Raw genomic sequence first — 21,350 nt, 5'->3', positions numbered from 1 at the left:
TATGCCGTTTTTAAAAACACAGTTCCAACTCATTTAACAAGGTGTGACTTTTTCAAGAATTTTAACAGCAAAACGGTTGTATGTTGCTACGTTTACCCTTACCTAATTACAAAAATAGCTGGATCCTATGGAATGTTACAATGTGGATAGATTGCAGTTGTTGATTTTATTTAAAACTAAGTTGACTTTTTTAAAAAAAAGGTTTCGTGCTGCAGAACATTTTTCAGGGGAAAAAGCTTTCTAATTAAATGCAGAAAGGAAAAAGTAAGGTTGCTAGTTTGAGAGTTCCAAAATATCTCTACAGTTGTCTGAAAAGCGTAGCATTTGTGGTCACTTCTCTTTCTTTTGGTTCAAATGACTTCACCCAGACAAAGATTAACAGCAATTTAACTTAATGTTGGGCATCTTCAAGTGAGAGTAGATTCCTACTGGTCGGTGTGTGAAACAGCAAGGTGACAATTTATGGCCCAGAATTTGCAGTCAGCAACTTGAAGAAAGCTGCACACAAAGATCTTGTATTCCTGAGGTGTTGATTTCACCTTTTCCAGTGTTAGTTTGAATTTGGTGCCAAGTCAAAGAGATCTCCAAATGTCCAGCAACACTGATGGCATCAGCTAAGCAGCCAATCATGTCAAAATATTCAGAGACAACAACCAGGAAGTAAAATGTATCAATTATCCTTCACTTGTTAATAAATTTTACAGAAAACAAAGTAAATAAATGGGCCATACACATTAGAAACTGAAATATCAAACTTTAAAGCAATATTATACTAAATAACTTGGAAATGTTATTAGAATAGCAAATTTGACATTACACAAATAGAAAATTAGTTTTCCAGGGTCAGAGAGGTTCTTAAGTAGGAGCTGTAATTTAGTACGTCGTTAACCTAGTTACACCTCATTACAAGGCATAACTTTCTGAAGGTTTTTACAGTGATGATATAGTGGAAATTCTTGTTAGTTTAGTGATTTCTAATTGATTGCATTCTACAGGGACTTCAACTGTATAACCTCTGGAGAAGCGTAGAGTCACCGACAGAAACTTTTAGTTTCGGGTTAAACTGCACGTGTGTTAACTGCAGAAGTTGCTGTCAGTTTCAGAGGAGTATTGACGACAAACACTGAGTTTTGCAATGATTACTGTGACAATATCCAAGCCATTGAACCCACAGAAATGAGGGTCGATAATCAGTCACTTGTTTGAGGCATCTTGTTCCAGAAACTAACTATGGAGACTCTCATGTTCATACTTTTGGTCTCTGTATTGCATATTTACTCTAGCACCCAACAGCAAATGTAAAAGAAGCATGGAAATATTGGGGAATGTAACTCCTCAGCTTTGAATAAGAATCTCTGCACAGAACTCTCTCACTGTCCCCAAAGAGGAAGGACAATCACTGATTGTAAAAGCACCTTAAAGCTAATATGGCATGTATAGTACTGTGAAAGCATCCATTTCTGAATGCTGAGAATGAAAAATGTCATGAGGTTTGCTCACATTTGTTTGAGTATTTGTTTGTCCTTTTTCATTTAGCCACCTGTTGTGAAAACAGAAACTGTCAGCTTTGACAGTATGTGTCAGGATGATGGGAAAGAAATCTGCACCAAGGATGTACCTGTAGTTCACACAGAGACTAAGACAATCACCTATGAATCAGCAAAGGTAACATGTTTGTTGAGTGAAGCCTTGTGCAGTTTGTAAGAAATAATCAGAGACCTAAAAAAAAGTCCTAGTATTATTTGTTATGGCTTTTCCTTGTTTAAGAGCTTACCTGCAGTTTAGAAACACTGCAGCAGGGAGAAGTTGCTTTTGATATTGAAAGGTAAATGGCTGAGACACACAGTGGGCCAAGTGGCCTCTTTCTGTGCCTTAAACTTTCTATGATTCTGTGAATTTGTCCAACCACCATTATTTCTGTTTCTGTAATGGCTATTCAATGCTTATGCAGTCTAAGTTTAAAAAGACACAGATGATTTGAAGAAAATTTTAGTAACTACTATTAAATTGCAAATGATTAATGATGAACAATATATGTAATGTGTGTGTGATATGTTAATATGGCACCTAGATGATCCCGAACACAATGGGAGCATCAGGATTTTTTTTTAAAAGAAAGGTGATACTGGTATTGGATGGGTGCAGGGCTCTTTTTGACCAAGAACTATACTTAAGGGCTGAAAAGCCACATGTAGAAGAGGATTTGAATAGAGTTTGGAGGTAACGTGAGCAGGAAATGTCAGTGAGGCTGCAATGTGGCCTGTACATGGGTTGCTGCTATGATACATCAGTCACTGGGGACAAGAAATGCAGGTGTGGAGCCGTGACTGCATAGGAGCAACAAATGGAGTGTGGGCTTGCTAGAAATCGGAGTAGGACAGAAAATATGAGCGTGGGTTATGTAGATCATAAGAAAGGCCTTAAGGAACATGAGCATTAGCAGAGCCAGGCTAAAGCAGCCAGCCGCCACTAACCGTTATCAGAGGGTTTGAACAAATGAAAAATGTCCCTATTAATATTGTAAAAGTAGAGAGCTTACTTGCAGTTTAGAAAGACTGCAGCAGGGAGAAGTTGTTTATGTTATTGAAAGGTAAATAGCTGAGACCCACATACATGAGTTTACATAGTGTCAGCGAGCGAGTGAAGGGCTATATCTGACAGGCCATTGTTGACCCAGGCAAAAACTGAATGCCTATTATTATGAACAAAAACAGAAAATGCTGAGAATAGTCAGCAGGTCAAACAGCATCTGTGGAGAGAAAAACAGAGTTAACGTTTCAGGTTGGTGACCTTGCATCAGAAACCTATTATTGCCTATTATTAAGGTTGACTTTGAAAGATGATCTAAAAATGATACTCAAAATTGTAACAGAAAAGAATATGTATGTATAGATATATTTATAGTTGAAACTTTTCAGTTCATGGAGAAGGTTAGTTCAGACAGCTCACTTTGCTAATCTAACTTTTGAGATATCTATTTTAGAATCAGGTAGGATGTTACTCATGAGCAATTCATGACAGTTGCACACTTCTAACAGAGGTCTTTAGTTCCGTTAATGACTATATGTTTATTTATGGGTTCCGAAGAAGGGTCACTGACCCGAAACGTTAACTCTGCTTCTCTTTCCACATATGCTGCCAGACCTGCTGAGTGGTTCCAGCATTTCTTGCTTTTATATGTTAATTCATGTTCTTTTACAAGAACGTTTATAAGTGTCAGCTGTAGCTCAGTTGGCAGTGCTCTTCCCTCTAAGTCACAGAGTTCTGGGTTTAAGTCCCACTCCAGGGCTTAAGCACAAAAATCAAGGCTGACACTGTAGTGCAGTACTGGGGAATGCTGCACTATCAGAGTTGCCATCTTTTGGATGAGATGTTAAACCAAAGCCCCAACTGCCTGCACTGTTGGATGTAAAAAATCCCATGGCACTATCCCTGGTGTCCTGACCAATATTTATCCCTCAATCAACATCACAAAAACAGATTATCTGATCATTATCACATTGCTGTCTGTGGGAGTTTGCTTATGTGCGCAAAATTGGCTGCCACATTTTCTGCATTACAACAGTGACTACACTTCAAAAGTATGTCATTGGCTGTAAAGCTTTATAGGATCATAGGAAATAGGAGCAGTAGTAGGCCATTCGGCCCGTGGAACCTTCTCCACCGTTCAAACAGATCGTGGTGATCATCTACCCCTACACCATTTTTCCCTACTATTCCCATATCCCTTGATGTCATTAGTATCCAGAAATCTATAGATTTCTGTCTTGAACATGCTCAATAATTGAGCTTCCACAGTCCCCTGGGGTAGGGAATTCCACAGATTCACCATCCTCTAAGTGAAGAAATTCATCCTCATCTCAGTCTTAAATGGCCTGCCCCTTATTCTGAGACTGTGTAACATCTTCAAATAAACTCCCAACAGGTTTGTCAAACATGATTTCCCTTTCACAAATCCATATTTACCCTGCCCAATCATATCATTATTTTCCAAGTGTCCAGTTATCTCATCCTTTATAATAAATTCTAACATTTTCATTACCACTGACATCAAACTAACAGGTCTGTAGTTCTCCGTTTTCTCTTTCGCTCCCTTCTTAAGTAGTGAGGTTACATTTGCTACTTGACAGTCTGTAGGAGCCCTTCCAGAATCTACAGAATTTTGAAAGACAACCACCAATGCATCCACTACCTCTATAGCCACCTCCTTCAGTACTCTAGCATGTAGCTCATTTGGGCCAGGGGATTTAACAACTTTCAATCCAGTTAATTTTTTGAGTACTGCCTCTTCATTGATACTAATTACTTTCGGTTCCTCATTTTTACATGTCGATTTGTTCCCAAGTATTTCTGGGAGATTTTCTGTGTCTTCCTCTGTGAAGACAGACACAAAGTAATTGTTTAGTCTCTCAGCCATTCCTTATTCTCCACGACAAACTCTCCTGTCTCTGCCTGCATTCGTCCTTGCTAATCATTTTCTTTTCACATACCTAAAGAAGCTGTTACAGTCCACCTTTTTGTTTCTACCTAACTTGCATTCATAATCTCTTTTTTCCTTTATCAGTTTCTTGGTCCTCTTTGTTGGACTCTAAATTGCTCCCAATCCTCAGGCTTACCATTTTTTCTGACAACCTTATAAGCTACTTTCTTTGACCAAATGCACTCTTTAATTTCTTTTGTTAGCCACAGTTGATTCACCTTGTGTCTTAGAGGCTTAATAGCTTTGAGAAGTCTGGTGTTGTGAAAAGCACTATATAATTTAATTTTTTCTTCTTTTTATAAGAAGCTTTATTCAGAGAAGTGCAGCAGAAAACCCATTTTTCTTGCTACAACTTCTGTTAATTATATTACTGGTGAAATTTTAAAAAATGAATGTGTTTCTTTTCTTTTGTCAGTTGGATTCAAGTGCTGACAGTGACCCAGGAGTTCTAATGAGTGCTCAGACGATCACCTCAGAAACTTCAAGTACTACAACCACTACACACATCACCAAGGTACATCAGTTTTCATTACAGACTTTGAGCAGTTACTTTGGGATAGATTTTGAACTTGCTGTCTGGACCACACAATATCGAAACAGTCCAATTTTCATTCCCATTGACTTCTCAACAGACTTTTGCATTTCCTTTTATCGTTAACGAGTTTCCTTTTTTCATGTTACAACATTTCAGGGTCCCTATAACTCCTTTTAAGTACCATAAAATGTTATGATAAGTATTGTCTATGAATTTCTCTCAGGGAGCTTAAAGATTGAATTGCAGTGATCAAAGAGAGATCTACCTGCAGCTGAGGCATGCTTCCTAGATCTGCCATTGCTCATTTAACAGTCCATAGATCTACTTCAACACATCAGAGGAATTGTGCCTTGGGCATCTATGCTTCATTCGGAAGGAGTTTCTGTAGATTGTGATTGTGACATCTTGTGCAACTAGAACTGCAGTGCTGAGATGCTGGAATTTGAAGGAACACAGATGTCAGTAATCTGCACACCAATTTTGCATCAGTACTTGACTACACAGCATGCATCTAGGTAGTATTACAATGGATTGAGGTGTGATGCTATTGGTAGATGAGTGTATTGCAAAGCTTTCAGTTGTATGTTGCATCCAGAAGGTGTTATCTACTGAGGATGTATATCCGTAAAATGTGGTGAAAGAGCTATAAATTTGTTTGCGAGCTTGGCACAGGAAAGAAGTAAATGTGGATTATTGAGGATTAGGAGTGCTTTAGAAACTAGCAAAGGGCCACCAAAAAGTTGATAAAGGAAAAAATAGAATGAGAGTAGATTAGCCAGTAATATAAAAACAGATTGTAAGAGCTTTTATAGGTATATAAAAAGGAAGAGAGTAGCTAAAGTAAACATTGGTCCCTTAGAAGCAGAGACAGGAGAAATTATCATGGGGAATGAGGAAATGGCAGAGGCATTGAACAAATATTTTGTGTCTGTCTTCACAGTGGAAGACACAAGTTCCATACCAGAAATAGATGGTAACCTAGGGGCTAAAAAGAGTGAGGAAATTAAGGAAGTGAATATCAGCAGAGAAAAAGTATTGGCGAAACTTAAGGGACTATGATCCGACAGATTCCCAAGATCTGTTGGCCTACATTTTAGGGTTCTAAAAGAGATAGTTGCAGATATAGTGGATGCGCTAGCTATGATTTTCCAAAATTCCTCAGATTTGCCAATGATCCGATCAGATTGGAAGTTGGCAAATGTTATACTGCTCTTCAAGAAAGGAGGGAGAGAGAAAACAGTGAACTACAGGCCAGTTAGTCTAACATCAATTGTTGGGACAATGCTGGAATCTATTATTAAGGAAGTCTTAACAATGCACAAAAGCACAGTATGATTAGAACAAGTCAGCATATTAAATTGACTACATTTTACTAGAGGGAAATCCTGTTTGACAAATTTATTAGAGTTTTTTAAGGATGTAGCCAGTAGGGCAGATAAAGGGGAACCAAAAGATGTAGTATACCTGAATTTCCAAAAAGCATTCGATAAGGCGCCACACAAAAGGTTAATACACAAGATAACAGCTCGTGGAGTTGGGATTAATATATTAGCATGGATGGAGGATTGGTTAACTGACAGGAAACAAAGAATGGGCATAAAAGGGGCATTTTCAAGTCGGCAGGCAGTGAATAGTGATGTGCCACAAGGATCAGTGCTGGGGCCTCAGCTATTTACAATCTATATTAATGACTTCGATGAAGAGACAGAGAGTAATATATATAAATTTGCTGATAATACAAAAGTAGGTGGAAAGGTAAGCTGTGGAGAGGACACAGAGAAGCTGCAAAGAGATATAGACAGGGTAAGTGAGTGGGCAACAAGATGGCAGATGGAGTATAATGTAGGGAAGTGTGAAGTTATTCACTTTGGTCATAAGAATAGAAAAGCAGAATATATTTTAAAAGATGTGAAACTTGTAAGTGTTGATGTTCAAAGAGACTTGGGTGTGATGGTACAAGAAATGCAGAAATTTTCATGGAAATACAGCAAGCAGTTAGGAAGGGAAATGGCATGTTGGCCTTCATTGCAAGGGGATTGGAGCACAGGAATGAAAAAGTCTTGCTACAGTTGTACAGGGTTTTGGTGAGACCACATCTGGTGTACTGTGTGCAGTTTTGGTCTCCACATTTAAGAAAGGACATACTTGCATTGGAGGCAGTACAGAAAAAGTTCACTAAATTGGTCCCTGAGATGAGGGGGTTGTCCTGTGATTAGAGGCTGAGTAAATTGGGCCTATATTCCCAAGAGTTTAGAAGGATGAGAAGCAATCTCATTTGAAATATTCAAGATTCTGAAGGGGCTGGATAGGGTAGACACTGAGGGATTGTTTCTGCTGGGCAGGGAATCTAAAACACGGGGTACAGTCTCAGGCTAAGGGGCTGATCATTTAGGACTGAGATGAGAAATTTCTTCATTCAAAGGGTTGTGAATCTTTGGATTCTCTATACCAGAGGGTTGTGGATGTTCCATCATTGCATGCATTTAAGGCTGGGATCGACAGAATCAAGGGATGTGGTGAGCAGGCAGGAAAGTAGAGTTGAAGCCTAAGATCAGGCATGAGAGTTCTGAATGGTAGAGCAAGCTCGATGGGCCATATGGTCTACTCCTGCTGCTATTTTTTGTGTTCTTGCGGAGCAGGTTTTTACTCAACAGTTTCTGGTAAGCAACCTTGGGCTAGCTATCCAATACATGGTGCTTTCAGTTAATCATAGCTTACCAGATTCCATTTCAATAACTGTTTGTTTGTCAGGAATTCTACATTTTAACCTTCTTCTGTGAAGAAATGTTTTCTGACATCTCCTTTAGTTCTTTTTATGATTATCTTACAATTGTGACATCTCATCGACCAGTGGAAACAATCTTTCATCATTCACTCTCTTGTAATCCATCATAATTTTGACATTCTCTTGTAGATTATCCCTGAAGTTTCCAAGCTCTAATGGAAAAAAATCCCAAATTCCTTCATAACCTTTACTCCTTCATCCCTTGTAACATCCTGGGAACCTACACTGCGCTTTTTCCATTTTATATCCTTCCTATATGATGTGCTCAGAACAGTACTCCGAACAGACTCAAACTGCGGCTTAAATAAGGTCTTATAACAGGAGGCAATGTTGAATTTGTACGATAACCTCGTGAGTTCGTGATTTCAATAGCTGCTGTAATTTCCTCCAGCTGAATATTGGAAGACTGAAGTCATTGTCTTCAGTCCCTGCCACAAACTCTGTTTCCTAGTCACCGAGGTGAGCCTCTGACCATTTTTCCACAACATCACTAAGACTGCCTATTTCCACCTCCATAACATCACCCAAATCCGCCCCTGCCTCAGCTCATCTGCTGCTGAAACCCTCATCCATGCATTTATTACCTTACACTTGACTATTCCAAAGCACTCCTGGTCAGCCTCCCACGCTCTACCCTCTGTAAATTTGTAGTCATCCAAAACTCAGTTGTCTGTGTCCTAACTTGCACCAAGTCCTGTTCACCCATCGCCCCTGAACTCACTGGCCTACATTGGCTCCCGGTTAAGCAGTGCCTCAATTTTAAAATTCTTATCCTTGTTTTCAATTCCATAGCCTGGACCCTCCCCATCTCTGTAATCTCCTCCAACCTACAACCCTCCGAGTTATCTGTGCTTCTCCAATTCTGATCACTTGAACATCTTTAGTTTAAAACGCGCCACTGTTGACAGTCGGCCTTCAGCTGCCAAAGCCCTAAGCTCTGAAATTCCCTCGCGAAACCTCTCCACGCCCCTCTCTTGCTTTCCGCCTTTAAAAGGCTCCTTAAAACCTACCTCTTTGACCAAACTTTTGGTCATCGGGCCTACTATCTTGTTATATGGCTTGGTGTCAAATTTTGTTTGATAACGCTCCTGTGAAACGCCTTGGGACATTTTACAATGCTAAAGGCGGTATATAAATACAAATTGTTGGTGTTGAAGTGGTAGTAGTAACTGATTTGAAATCCTTACTTTGGTCAGCCTATTTCAGTGATACTACTGAACATGAGAAGGTCATAGTCATAGAGTCATGGAGAGATACAGCACTGAAACAGGCCCTTCGGCCCACCGAGTCTGTGCTGACCATCAACCACCCATTTATACTAAATCCTACATTAGTCCCATATTCCCTACCACATCCCCACAATTATCCTACCACCTACTAAGGGCAATTTACAATGACCAATTTACCTATCAACCCGCAAGTCTTTGGCTGTGGGAGGAAACCGGAGCACCCGGCGGAGACCCACGCGGTCACAGGGAGAACTTGCAAACTCCACACAGGCAGTACCCAGAACAGAACCCGGGTCGCTGGAGCTGTCAGGCTGCGGTGCTAACCACTGCGCTACTGTGCCGCCCATATATGCTTAAAATTCATTTTGCTACTTTGTTAGGTTTACAGTAGAATTATAGGGAGTTGATTTTAGACTTTGCAGGTATCTGCAGAATATCCATACTCTCATTGCTGTATATCTAATTATATAGTGCTGGAACCCAGGAGTGTAACAATAAAACTCCCTTGAGATCTGGTTGTGTATTTCTTCAGTCTCCCTGATTGCAGACTGAGTTAATGCTAGATAAGCCATAAATTCGTTCAATTTATAAATCGCTTTATCCAACAGATAGGTAAGATGTAGCTAACAAGTATGTTCAGAGTTGCTTCTTTCGATCAATACATCTTATGTTTGCATAATAAAAGAACATGTATTGCTATTTCACTTTTTGGATTGTCTTACTTACACAGAATAATATCTCTGCATTCGGTCCTACACTCCTGGGGTAGAACCACTCTCCTTTTGCTGGCTGACTGCTCGTGCAGTCCTGTTCCAGCAACCTGACTACCTTCCTTCATGTCTGCAGTCTGCTTTACTTAAAAGCCTGTTTGCTGTGTTAACCATTAGACATATTCCCACCCACCCCCCTGCCCTGCCCCCAAACTTCCTGCTGAGCAGAGTCCACTAGCCTAACTGAGCAAAGGTCACTGCTTAGCTGAAATGAATAGGATTGTTACAGCAGCAGAGTGAACAGTCACTGGAATGTCAAACTACACTTCATTAACTTCAGGAAGCTCATTTCAAATGCCCATCTGAAACGCAGTACACACCTACGAATCATGGTGTCCTGTGCATATAGCCCTTTACAGCAATCTCGTACTGATAATGACCAAAAAATCAAGAAATATGGTATCTTTTTTTTTTGAAGATCTTATCCAATCGTGCTGCCAACTTTAATGAACAGTGTGTATTCACACCTTAAAATGTGCCATCATCTTGTGCATCCGTTCTCTAGTCCTGCAGGTAGTTTACACAGCATTGAGCCTGGTTATCATCTGTTGTCAGGAGTGATGCACCACCGTCGTCTGGGAAAGCTGCCTTAAGTGCTGAATAGGACTAGCCTTCTCCCATCAATCTCATGCAACATGTACATATCAAACTATCAAGCAAGCTCTGTCACTCTGTTGCTTACCCAGAGACTCCATTTTATGCCACTACATTAGGTTTGCTTTCACTTCATTTGAACCACACATACATGCATGCACACATAGACCCACTACCTTGGCAGTGGCCCATATATACTTAAAATTCATTTTGCTACTTTGTTAGGTTTACAGTAGAACTGTAGGGAGTTGATTTTAGACATTGCAGATGCCAGGCAGGTGCTATGATTGTACTGCCTGCCCGATGGCATCAGTGTAAGGTTCAGTGATCTCGATCGTTGGGCTTCATTTCTGTAGCCCCAGTGAGCTTTAATTGAAGCTTAGGAATGCAGAAGCAGCATGCCAGTCGAGGGAGTGGAATTCTGATGGCCCCACTGGCTCCACAAAAATCAAAATAAAAGAAAAAAAATGTCTTTTCCTGGGAAGCCTGCAGCAGTACCTTTGAGGAACAATGCTTCATACCATGGGTGAAGTGTATGTTGCATTGAGGCCCTGTATATGTCATAGGGCCCCAATTAGCTTATTGGAATGAGGCATTTATCTGAAGCAGGTGAGTGCCTTGGCCTCCTATGCAGAGGCCTCCAGAAAAATGGTAGAAAGCAGAAATGGAGCATTAAGTACAGCCTGTGATATTTGGGCCACTACTGCCTGTTTCCCACAAATATATAAAAAGCAAGAGAGTAGCTAAATTAAGCATTGGTCCCTTAGTGGATGAGACAGGGGAATAATTAATGAGAAACAAGGAAATGGCAGACTTTGAACAAGTATTTTGTATCTGTCTTCACCATAGAAGACACAAAAAGCATCCCAGGAATAGTAGAAAATCAAGAAGCAAAAGGGAAGGAGGAACCTAAAACAATCACTATCGTTAGAGGAAAAAGTACGAGGAAAACTAATGGGACTAAACGCTGACAAGTCCCCTGGACCTGATGGCATGCATCCTAAAGTCTTAAAAGAATTGGCTGCAGAGATGGTGGATGCATTGGTTGTAATCTTCCAAAATTCCCTAGATTCTGGAAAGGTCCTAGCGAATTGAGCAACTGCAAATGTAACACCTTTATTCAAGAAAGGAAACAGAAAGCAGGAAATTATAGGCCAGTTAGCCTAACATCTGTCATTGGGAAAATGCTGGAATCCATTATTAAGGAAGTAGTAGAACATTTAGAAAATCATAATACAATCAGGCAAAGTCAACATGGTTTTATGAAAGGGAAATAGTGTGGGACAAATTTATTAGAGTTCTTTGAGGATGTAATAAGTAGGGTTGATAAAGGGGAACCAGTAGTTGTAGTGTATTTGAATTTCCAAAAGGCGTTTGATAAGATGCCATATAAAAGGTCATTACACAAGAGCTCATGGTGTTAGGGTAATATATTAGCATGGATAGAGGATTGACTAACTCGAGAGTGGGGATAAATAGGTCATTTTCAGGTCGGCAAACTGTAACTAATGGGATGCCACAGGGATCAGTGCTGGGGCCGCAACTATTTATAATCTATAATAATGACTTGGATGAAGGGACCGAGTGTATTGTCAGCAAATTTGCGGACGATACAAAGATAGGTAGGAAAGCAAGTTGTGAGGAGAACACAAACTGTCTGCAAAGAGATATAGATGGATTAAGTGAGTAGACAAATATTTGGCAGATGGAGATGCCGAAGTGGGAAAATGTGAGGGTGTCCACTTTGGTGGGAAGAAAATGGAAAGAGACCGCAGACTTCTGCGGTACAAAGGGATCTGGGTGTCCTTGTGCATGAATCACAAAAAGTTAGCATGCTGGTATAGTGGCATTTATTGTAAGGGGATGGAGTTTAAAAGTCGGGAAGTCTTGCTACAACTGTACAGAGCATTGGTGAGACCTCACCTAGTGTACTGCGTACAGTTTCGGTCTCCTTACTTAAGGAGGGATAAACTTGCATTGGAAGCAGTTCAGAGAAGGTCCACTAGGCTGATTGCTGGGTTGAAGGTGTTGTCTCATGAAAGTTTGAGCAGGTTGGGCCGATACTCATTGGGGTTTAGAAGAATGAGAGGCAATCTTATTGAAACATACAAAATTATGAGGAGGCTTGACGGTAGATGCTGAGAGGATGTTTCCCCTTGTGGGAGAATCTAGAACTAGCGGGCAAAGTTTCAAAATAAAGGATCTCCCATTTAAGATGGAAATGAGGAGGAATTTCTTCTCTGAGGGTCATTAATCTTTGGAATTCTCTTCCCCAGAGAGCAGTGAAAGCTGGGTCATTGACTATATTCAAGGCTGAGTTAGACAGATTTACAAGGGTTATGGGGGCAGGGGGCAAACAAGTGGAGTTAAGGCCACAATCAGATCAGATCTGATCTTATTGCATGGCGGAGCAGGCTCGAGGGGTCAAATGGCCTACTTCTCCTATTTCTTATGACATTATGATCTTTCCACACGGTGAAGTGTCTTAAAATCTGCCCTTGGGTATAGCTGAGGAGTAGAAGAGCTTGTACTGGAGATAGGTTTTCAAAAGAATATTCTCTAATTAGAAAAAGGAACTGAAAAGTAGGCAAGTAGTCAAGGCATGTATCTTAGAATACTGAACAGATTTGAGGAGGAGATAGCGGAGGCACTAATCATGATTTTAAAAAAAAGTTGGATACAAGAATTGTGCCAACTGATTAGAGAATGGTAAATGTTACACCTCTGATCAAAAAAGGGGAAACTGATAAGCCATGAAATTATAGGCCACTTAGTTTTATCTTAGTTGTGGATAAACTTCTAGAACTGATCTTCAGGAATCTGTGCTGGACAATTTTTTGTTTTCAATTTGTATAAATGATTTGGGCATAGGCACATGAGGGATAATTTTGAAGTTAGCTGATATCAAGTTAGGAATCTTAGGAAACTGTAAGACAGATTGCTGAAGGACAAACAGGCTAGCAGAATAGGTAAATCAGTGGTCGAGGCAGAGAAATGTGACCTTTACATCTTGTAAATAATAACTGAAAGGCAATAAACCCTACAGAGTGAAGGGTTGTGCAGATACTCAGATCTTTGAAAAGTAGAAAAGCAAAATATTGTGGATGCTGGCAATCTAAAATAAGAACAGAAATTGCTGGAAATACTCAGGTCCGGCAGCATCTGTGGAGAGGGAAACAGAGTTAATGTTTCAGGTGGATGACCTTTTATTAGAAAGGTCATCGACCTGAAATGTTGACTCTTTTTCTCTCCACAGCCGCTGCCAGGCCTGCTGAGTATTTCCAGCATTTTCTACCTTTGACAAGTAGAACTGCAGGTGGAAAAGGCCATTCAAAGGCAAATAAGATTTTTGGCTTTATACTAGGGGCATGGAAGGAAGTGATGATGAATTTGTCCAAGACACTGGTTAGGCTACAGTGGAGTATTGCATGCAGTACTGAACAGCCCTATTGAAGGAAGGATATTAGAGTTATGAAACTCTAATTTAGCACACACCAGGGATTAGCCTGTATAAAACTAGCCAGTAACCTAGTTGTAATTAAGAGTTTATCTAAACTTGAAGTGACTAGTTGCAATCAACTTTCTGTTTATAGACTGTGAAAGGAGGAGTTTCAGAAACACGCATTGAGAAACGAATTGTCATTACAGGTGATGCTGATATTGACCATGATCAGGTAGGTTAACACTTAAGTGTGACACATTACATTTAAATAGGCTATTAAGTAAAATGGCTTATATATTTAAAAGACGAATCCAGTATTCGGAAACTCTATTAGCAAGAAGAAATTAAAATCTGCATGTTTTGTAATTTTTGATTCAGCAACTGCATTTCAAATTAAAGGAGCTGTAAGTCATAGCACGGTACCTCTGTTGGTAGAATAATTTAATAGAATGAGCTTGTGGCTAAAACTATCAACAGAATAAAACAACTTTCAAATTTCACTTTTTTAAAATCAGTTCATGAACCTTTTCTATAGTTTGGGGCTGTGGTGGGGAATGGTGGTATGCAGGGTGAGGTTTGAGAGCAGCACTAGCTACACTGATTGAATGCCACTGCCATGGCAGAGTTCTATGTCAGAGGCCACAAGCTCACCTGTTGTGCCACAGTGAGCAGAGAATTGATTGGTTGAATAGTCCACTGGCCCACATCAGAATAGCACTAAAACAAAATCGACACCCTCAAGAGGGATGAGGTCAAGTTTATAGTATGTTTATTTAGCATACAAATGTGTGACGTACTGCTCCTTCTAGTAGAAATTTTAAAATTTTCTTTTAATCATTTGCATCAATAAAGTAATTGAGAAAAAGTCGTCATCAATTCTCCATCCTGCTTCTGATCATGCATGTCCCACCTACTGTTTTTATACCTCGGGGGCTTTCTTTGGGTTAGGCCCTGGCTCAGGCAATTAAAGAGGCCAAAGAGCAGCACCCTGATATGTCTGTGACCAAAGTAGTGGTACACAAAGAGACAGAGATCACACCAGAAGACGGAGATGATTGACCGCAGGTAAGAACAAACTGCATCCACCTGGTATTGTACAAGCTGCTGTGCAGTACCTTAATGCTCTCCGCACACCTTTTGATTTTAATTTGCAGCTTTTAGCTCTATAACCCATAGGCAAGTTGCTTTGGGATGCTGTATTAACACCTTCAGTTACAAGTAATAGGATATAATGTTTACTTAAATATATAATTTTTCTGGTTTAAGATATTGTGAATACTACAATGAAAGATGCGCATAATGTAAGTTGGCTATGAAGAACAAATCTGATCTAGTGCAGTTCACTGGCTATATTGGTACCAGATCTGTATTGTTCCTGTTACTGAATTATTCTTGGGGATCAAAAAAATATTTGTCAAACTTTCCTCCAAGAGATTAAATGGATGGGATAGAGTATACGATGGGGTATTTGTAGTGTGTGGAAATGGGTTGGTTGACTGAATAGCCTTTCTCATAACATCCTTTATTTTCCAATATAGATGCAATTATGATCTATTATGTGCATTACTGCCAACTATCGTAATGGTTATCAGTCAAACTGGGCCCAGAATGTACAAGAAAGTAAAATTATCTGGTGCTGATCCAGTACAGTCTTATTTTGTTTCGTAATAGCGAAACAGTTCAATAATATATTATCCACACCTCAAACATTTGAGTATTGGCTAAACTGTAGTGGTTAGCACCGCAGCCTCACAGCTCCAGCGACCCGGGTTCAATTCTGGGTACTGCCTGTGTGGAGTTTGCAAGTTCTCCCTGTGTCTGCGTGGGTTTTCGCCGGGTACTCCGGTTTCCTCCCACCACCAAAGACTTGCAGGTTGATAGGTAAATTGGCCATTATAAATTGCCCCTCGTATAGGTAGGTGGTAGGGGAATATAAGGACAGGTGGGGATGTGGTAGGAATATGGGATTAGTGTAGGATTAGTATAGGTGAGTGGTTGATGGTCGGCACAGACTCGGTGGGCCGAAGGGCCTGTTTCAGTGCTGTATCTCTAAATAAATAAATAAATCCAAAGCTCAAACCCCAGGGCTAATGGGCATTTAAACTTGACAATTGAGTGAGGTTTAACAGGAAGACTTCTGGACAGAATGCCACGTGTAAACTATGCAAGGGATTCAGATCTGAGGAGGTGGGGGCACGGCTGCAGGTTAAACTTGAATTGCACTTAGTCCATTTCAGATTAGCATTAATTGTCATTCTAGGTGAGTCTGCAGTTTGTAGAGGTCTATCTTGCTATGTCCTGTAATTTGAGATGGAGGACAATAGATGATAACGAGCAGTACACAAATTAAAGGAAGAATGCTTCCTGCAATATGATTTGTTAGCAACAGTATGAAGAGCTTGTAAGGAAGTTATAAACACTCTATAATTTAGGCAACTATGGGTTAGAGAGTGATTTGTGTGCCTGCTTCTGGTTATTTGAAGAAACCGTGATTCCCACCCTCCACGATTTCACTGGTGTGTCTTCCTACTGTGCTTTTGCATGTGCTAAATCATATCATTTTTATGCCATAACCATTTCATTTTTGTAATCTGGGAATAAAATCTTAATAACATATTAAGCCCATATTCCTTGACCATAATTATTTGGGGGAAAATGCTTTGTGAAATCAGTTCTTAAATCCCAGCAATGCTCAAAAAGTTAAGGTATAGAAATTGTATGATCTTTTTCCTAGCTTAACTGTACAAAATACTTCAATAAAAATTAATTTAAATCATCACACAAACTGAAGATTGAGGGTCCTTGTTACTATTTCTCCCATCAAAATCAAAAGCATAACTATCAAAATTATGTTTATTCAGAAGGTTTATTTTGAAAACTGGCCCACAATTCAACACTGGTTTATGTTGGCTGGAATTTGCTGGATACTTGTGTCATAGTGTATGCCATGACTAAAGCACAGATCTTCCAAGAAATTGTGGCATAGGTTACTCACTCAAGCATTACTTGCACAAAACCAAAACTTCCTGGGCCCCTCTGCCATAACCCTCACCAAAATGGAATTCCCTTATCATAGGTTTTCCCCCTGCGCCACCCCCTGCTTTGATCACCGCTTCCACCAGAACGTGCTGGTGACCTGGCAGCAGTGTGATTTATACTGAAGGAAGATAACTGCACTTTAATTGGAGAATTTCAACAAGCTGGAAAATGCTTAGTAAGTGATAGATCGACTTAATAGCAATTATATTTCGTAGAACCAACAGAAATTGAGGTGGGTATGTGCAGATAGCTGAGCCGATCTAACCCCCTGTTGTTGAAGATGTTGGATAACCTGAGGCAGAATGTTTACCTGTTGCTAATATCGAGTTTTGGCAATGGCTTGGATTTTGCAGTAGTAATGACAGCGAAACTGTCAGCGTTTGTTGTCATTACTCCACTGAGACTGACGGTGACTTCTGGAGTCCACTCATACACAGAATGATGCAGATATCCAGAAGTTGCTGTCAGCGATTCTACCCTTCTCCAAATGGTGCACTGTTGAGGCGTCCTACCCGCCGACTGCAATCACATCACACCCTACCCACTGATTGCAATCAATAAAAATCAATTGAATTGACAAGCGCTTACACTCATATGCTGTAAAAAAAACCCTTGAAAAAGTTACATCTTGTTGAATGAGGTACAAATGGGTTTTTAAACAATATATTAACTTCATAGTTAATGCTGAACACCCTCATTGGCCCTGAAAAGCTAAATTTATCTTTGTGGAATGTCAAATTTCTCTAAATTCCGCATCTTCAAAAAAAATTATTTTGTTAAAAGTTTGTCCATCTTTATTTTGGCTATCTTAATCCAAACATAATCATTTATCTTGCTCTCTGAAAATTAAAATTTGAAGGATTGTGTGCTTTTAATTTCTTGTTTTCCTGTGTGTAAATACTTAAGTGTGATTGGTTATCTACCTGTTTACTGACATCACTGTCGCTGCACACCAAGACATCCCCTTGACTTGATGCCACTTTTAAACTGCTGTTGTGAATGAAGAAAACTATGCCACAGAGATTGCTAGATTTTTGTGGACAGCTTTCTTTGAGGTCAGCAGAGAGCACCCTTGCTTCGCCGCTGACCACAAAATCTAGGCCAAGAACTTTTTAAAAGCCAACTGCAGTTTTTGTAGCTTAATGGTTTATTCACTCTCTCATGGACCACAGGGTTTTAAATGAGTTGATAGTAGGTGTCCTTGTACCTCCTGGGCCACTTTCTGATGGGACTCTTGCAGTTCTCAGCAGACCCTCGATCAGCCAGCTCTGTTTATTCACTTATGCTTTAATACTTAATATTGAACTTTGTTTAAACACTCATCATCAATTTAATATGCATGGTATAGCTGAATTTTGCCACATCTATCTTAACATTTAATCCGTTAGCATGTGGGATTGGTGCATTGACAGTAAGCTTCGGAGCTTCTGAAACACCACTGTCCCTGCTGTGATGTATCCACATGAGTTCGCCAGCAAATTTGGATATAAATTTGCCACTGGAGGATTGGGGCACACAATGGTCTAACTAATAAAAATGTTCATGGCCAAATGCACTTTCCGGCAAATTATGGGCCGATAAAAAGCATTTTCCTGAAAAGACATCTATCTGGATAGTATGTGAGAGAAGATGCTGATATTTTTTAAACCATGTCAACCATTCAGTGTACAGAAAGACATAAACTGTTGGCTCACTTAAAAACGCATCGTACAGCAGCATCACATGTTGGATTGCATTATTATAATCCAAGAATGTAAAATACTATCATTGCATAAATATATCTAACTTTAAGCATCATTTTAAAAGTAAGTTGCAACTCTTGCTTTTTTTTTGGAAATAATTTTTTTGTTTGACTTATGCGGCTGCCTAGTAACACTGCATTTTGCTGCTATGGACCTTTCCGATGTTTGCATTTTCTATTTCTCTTTTAAATGAGACGCCTCTGTCGCACGTTGGATTCTAGTTCCGTGTTTTTATATCTTTCTATTATATCAAACTATAAACAGAAGATAGGATTTGTAATATATTTGTCATTTTTAAAATCTGTGTACTTTTAACATATTAATAAAAATGAAATTTATTAAATTGAAAACAAATATTGCATAGTCTGTGCATTTTGATACTTGCCTACAATGTAATTGATAATGAAACAGATTAATTGCAATGATTAATGGGATTCTTGTTTCATTTTCCTTCCCAGGAGTAACCACATCTTCACAAAAGGAGTAATGCATACACATCATTAGGAATGATTTTGGAGTCTAAATGGAGTCATATACATGACTTCATTTGTCCTGAATCCATCCACTAATGACCTTTCACATCAAGCATACTGGAGCACGTTGTATGAGGACCCTCTCACTAAATAAGAACATTGGCAAAAACCTTCTCATTCCAGCATATCCAAACAGCAGATGAATATTGCATGATTAGAATAAACCTTTGTAATATAAGGAATAACGAAAAGAGCATTTTCCAAATCCGTATAGTAAGGCGTCCACATCTCTTAAGTTATCATTTTGTCAGCAGGTTCAAACAGCAAAGGATACATTGAAACATTAATGTTTTGAAAGAAACAGAGGGAAAATCCTTCCTTTGCCAGTTTAAAAAAAAAAACTATAGCTGATATTAAGATAAATAAGTTGGCAGTAATTCATTTCAATTGTACCTGGTTTCATTTATAAATAAATAACTTTCACCCCAAAGCTGGTGAAAAAATGTTAATTGTATTGAGGGATTATGTCATACCTTACAGTAGATGTGCCAATGGCAGTGTAAATCCATATCTATTATCATACTAAGCAACTTGAAGCTTATAACTGGAAACCTTGATATACAATGGTAATGCCTGTGAAAACATGAATAACCTTACACAGTTTAGAACAAGTTGTTTTGCTGCATCTTGTGCTTTGTCGGCATAATTTGATGTCACCTAACAGATTTTTTTTAAAGAAGTATATATATATATATAAATATATATTTTACTTGAATGATTTGGTTTTGTTAGATGAGCACATTCTTTTAATTTAGAACCAAAAGGCCAGGTAGAGAATCCCTCATTAGTCGTAGATGTAGACTTCCCTGAGAGGAGCCATCAGTATTCCTTTTTAAACTGAGCCTGTTTTGCTCGGTTTATATTGTTAGTGAATGTGTCTGCTCCAGAAGGAATTTCTCTGTTTACTACCTGTAACCTCTTGTTTTTCATCATTGACTATGACGGCATTGATATTTTTTAAACTCTCTTCGTAGACTCCAGATTCAGAGCAAAGCCTTAAACTAAACATAAAATAATCGCAAACCCCATTGAAAGCTTTCAAATCATGAATCATTTATAATTTACAGAAGACCACACAGCTAACTGTAGGGTACCATACTTTCATTGATTTATTTGCTGCAATGTAATAAGTGTTGAATGTATGTTTCTTCATGGTGAAATAAAAGTGGTAAAGGCATAAACAGTCTGCTGTGTCTCATTCTATTTGATAACCTAATCTAAAGTATTGTATTTTGCATTAAAATATTCAAGAATTCTTTGAGGAATTATGTCAAATGTTATTTAAAGTCATTTAATTGGAGTTGAATTTCCATAGCAATTCTCCCAATTGTCCATTGTAAGTTTGGAAAAGCTGTAGAAGCCTCAAAAGAACTGTGTAAAATTAGCTACTACTGCTTATTTTCTATGGTTTTCATAATTTATTTAAATTCCTTGTCTGTCTTCAGTGTAAAACATTACCATGCATTGAAGTTTCAAGTACAGCATATGCTCCTATACATTTACATTAGATAGTACAATATTGTAAAATAACCAACAGTCACTAAAAAGCTTCTCAGTGCACATGCTATACGTGAAAACAAAACTTGCATTCTTTCATCATTAATCTAAAGATCACCATTTTTTTGTTTTAAAATTAACACAAAATGTAATACCCTTTATAGAAATGGAATGTACATTTCAAACATCATGGAGGTGAAAATGGATTACAACAGCACAAACTGGATGCAGGGAACAATCTCTGTGCCAAAGTGGGTAGGCCCAAGTTACATCCAACAATTTGGTCTTGGGCCTTGTTTAAATTAAACTGGTGGGATGTAAACTATTACTGCGTCCCTCAAGCAGCTTGCCAACAAAGCAAAGGTAGACTTTGGGTCAGTGCTGCCTGTGGCCCTCGGCAAGGTTCTGGGAGGGGCGATGGTGATTGGGGGGTGAGGCAGTTGAATTGGGACCAGCAATGGCCTTTGGGACAGCTGCTGCTCCCCAGCTTCACTTTTAGGCAAGTATTTCTTTAACTAAACTCAGCTTTTTGCTGGTGGCCTGCAGTGGTACCTGTAAGAACATATGTACACATGGTTATTTTGAATGCAGCAAGCCCAACTCTAGTTGCGTTTAGGGCAGCCCAGTTTTGAGAAGGGAGTCGTGAAACAGGCATTAGGACCCCCATTTTCCCATGCAAAGGGATTATTACCTGTTCAATGTGG

At 39.2% G+C, this 21,350-nt stretch overlaps 1 protein-coding gene across 2 annotated transcripts in view; it reads left to right on the top strand.

Moving 5' to 3' along the window:
• The window catches only part of LOC137370056 (band 4.1-like protein 3), a 384,274-nt gene extending 363,944 nt beyond the window's left edge, over positions 1-20,330 (top strand). For both annotated transcript variants that reach the window (XM_068032108.1, XM_068032109.1), the window contains 5 exons: positions 1,537-1,665; positions 4,896-4,994; positions 13,987-14,067; positions 14,784-14,900; positions 19,075-20,330. In XM_068032108.1, coding sequence (XP_067888209.1) covers positions 1,537-1,665; positions 4,896-4,994; positions 13,987-14,067; positions 14,784-14,894 — 420 coding nt within the window. In that variant the 3' untranslated portion in view covers positions 14,895-14,900; positions 19,075-20,330. The remainder of the gene's footprint in view (positions 1-1,536; positions 1,666-4,895; positions 4,995-13,986; positions 14,068-14,783; positions 14,901-19,074) is intronic.
• The last annotated feature ends 1,020 nt before the right edge of the window (positions 20,331-21,350 follow it).

This window comes from Heterodontus francisci, chromosome 5, assembly GCF_036365525.1.
Source record: "Heterodontus francisci isolate sHetFra1 chromosome 5, sHetFra1.hap1, whole genome shotgun sequence".
Taxonomy (NCBI): Eukaryota; Metazoa; Chordata; class Chondrichthyes; order Heterodontiformes; family Heterodontidae; genus Heterodontus; species Heterodontus francisci.
Note: the sequence above shows the minus strand (reverse complement) of the source record. Positions and strands in the feature narration are given on the sequence as shown.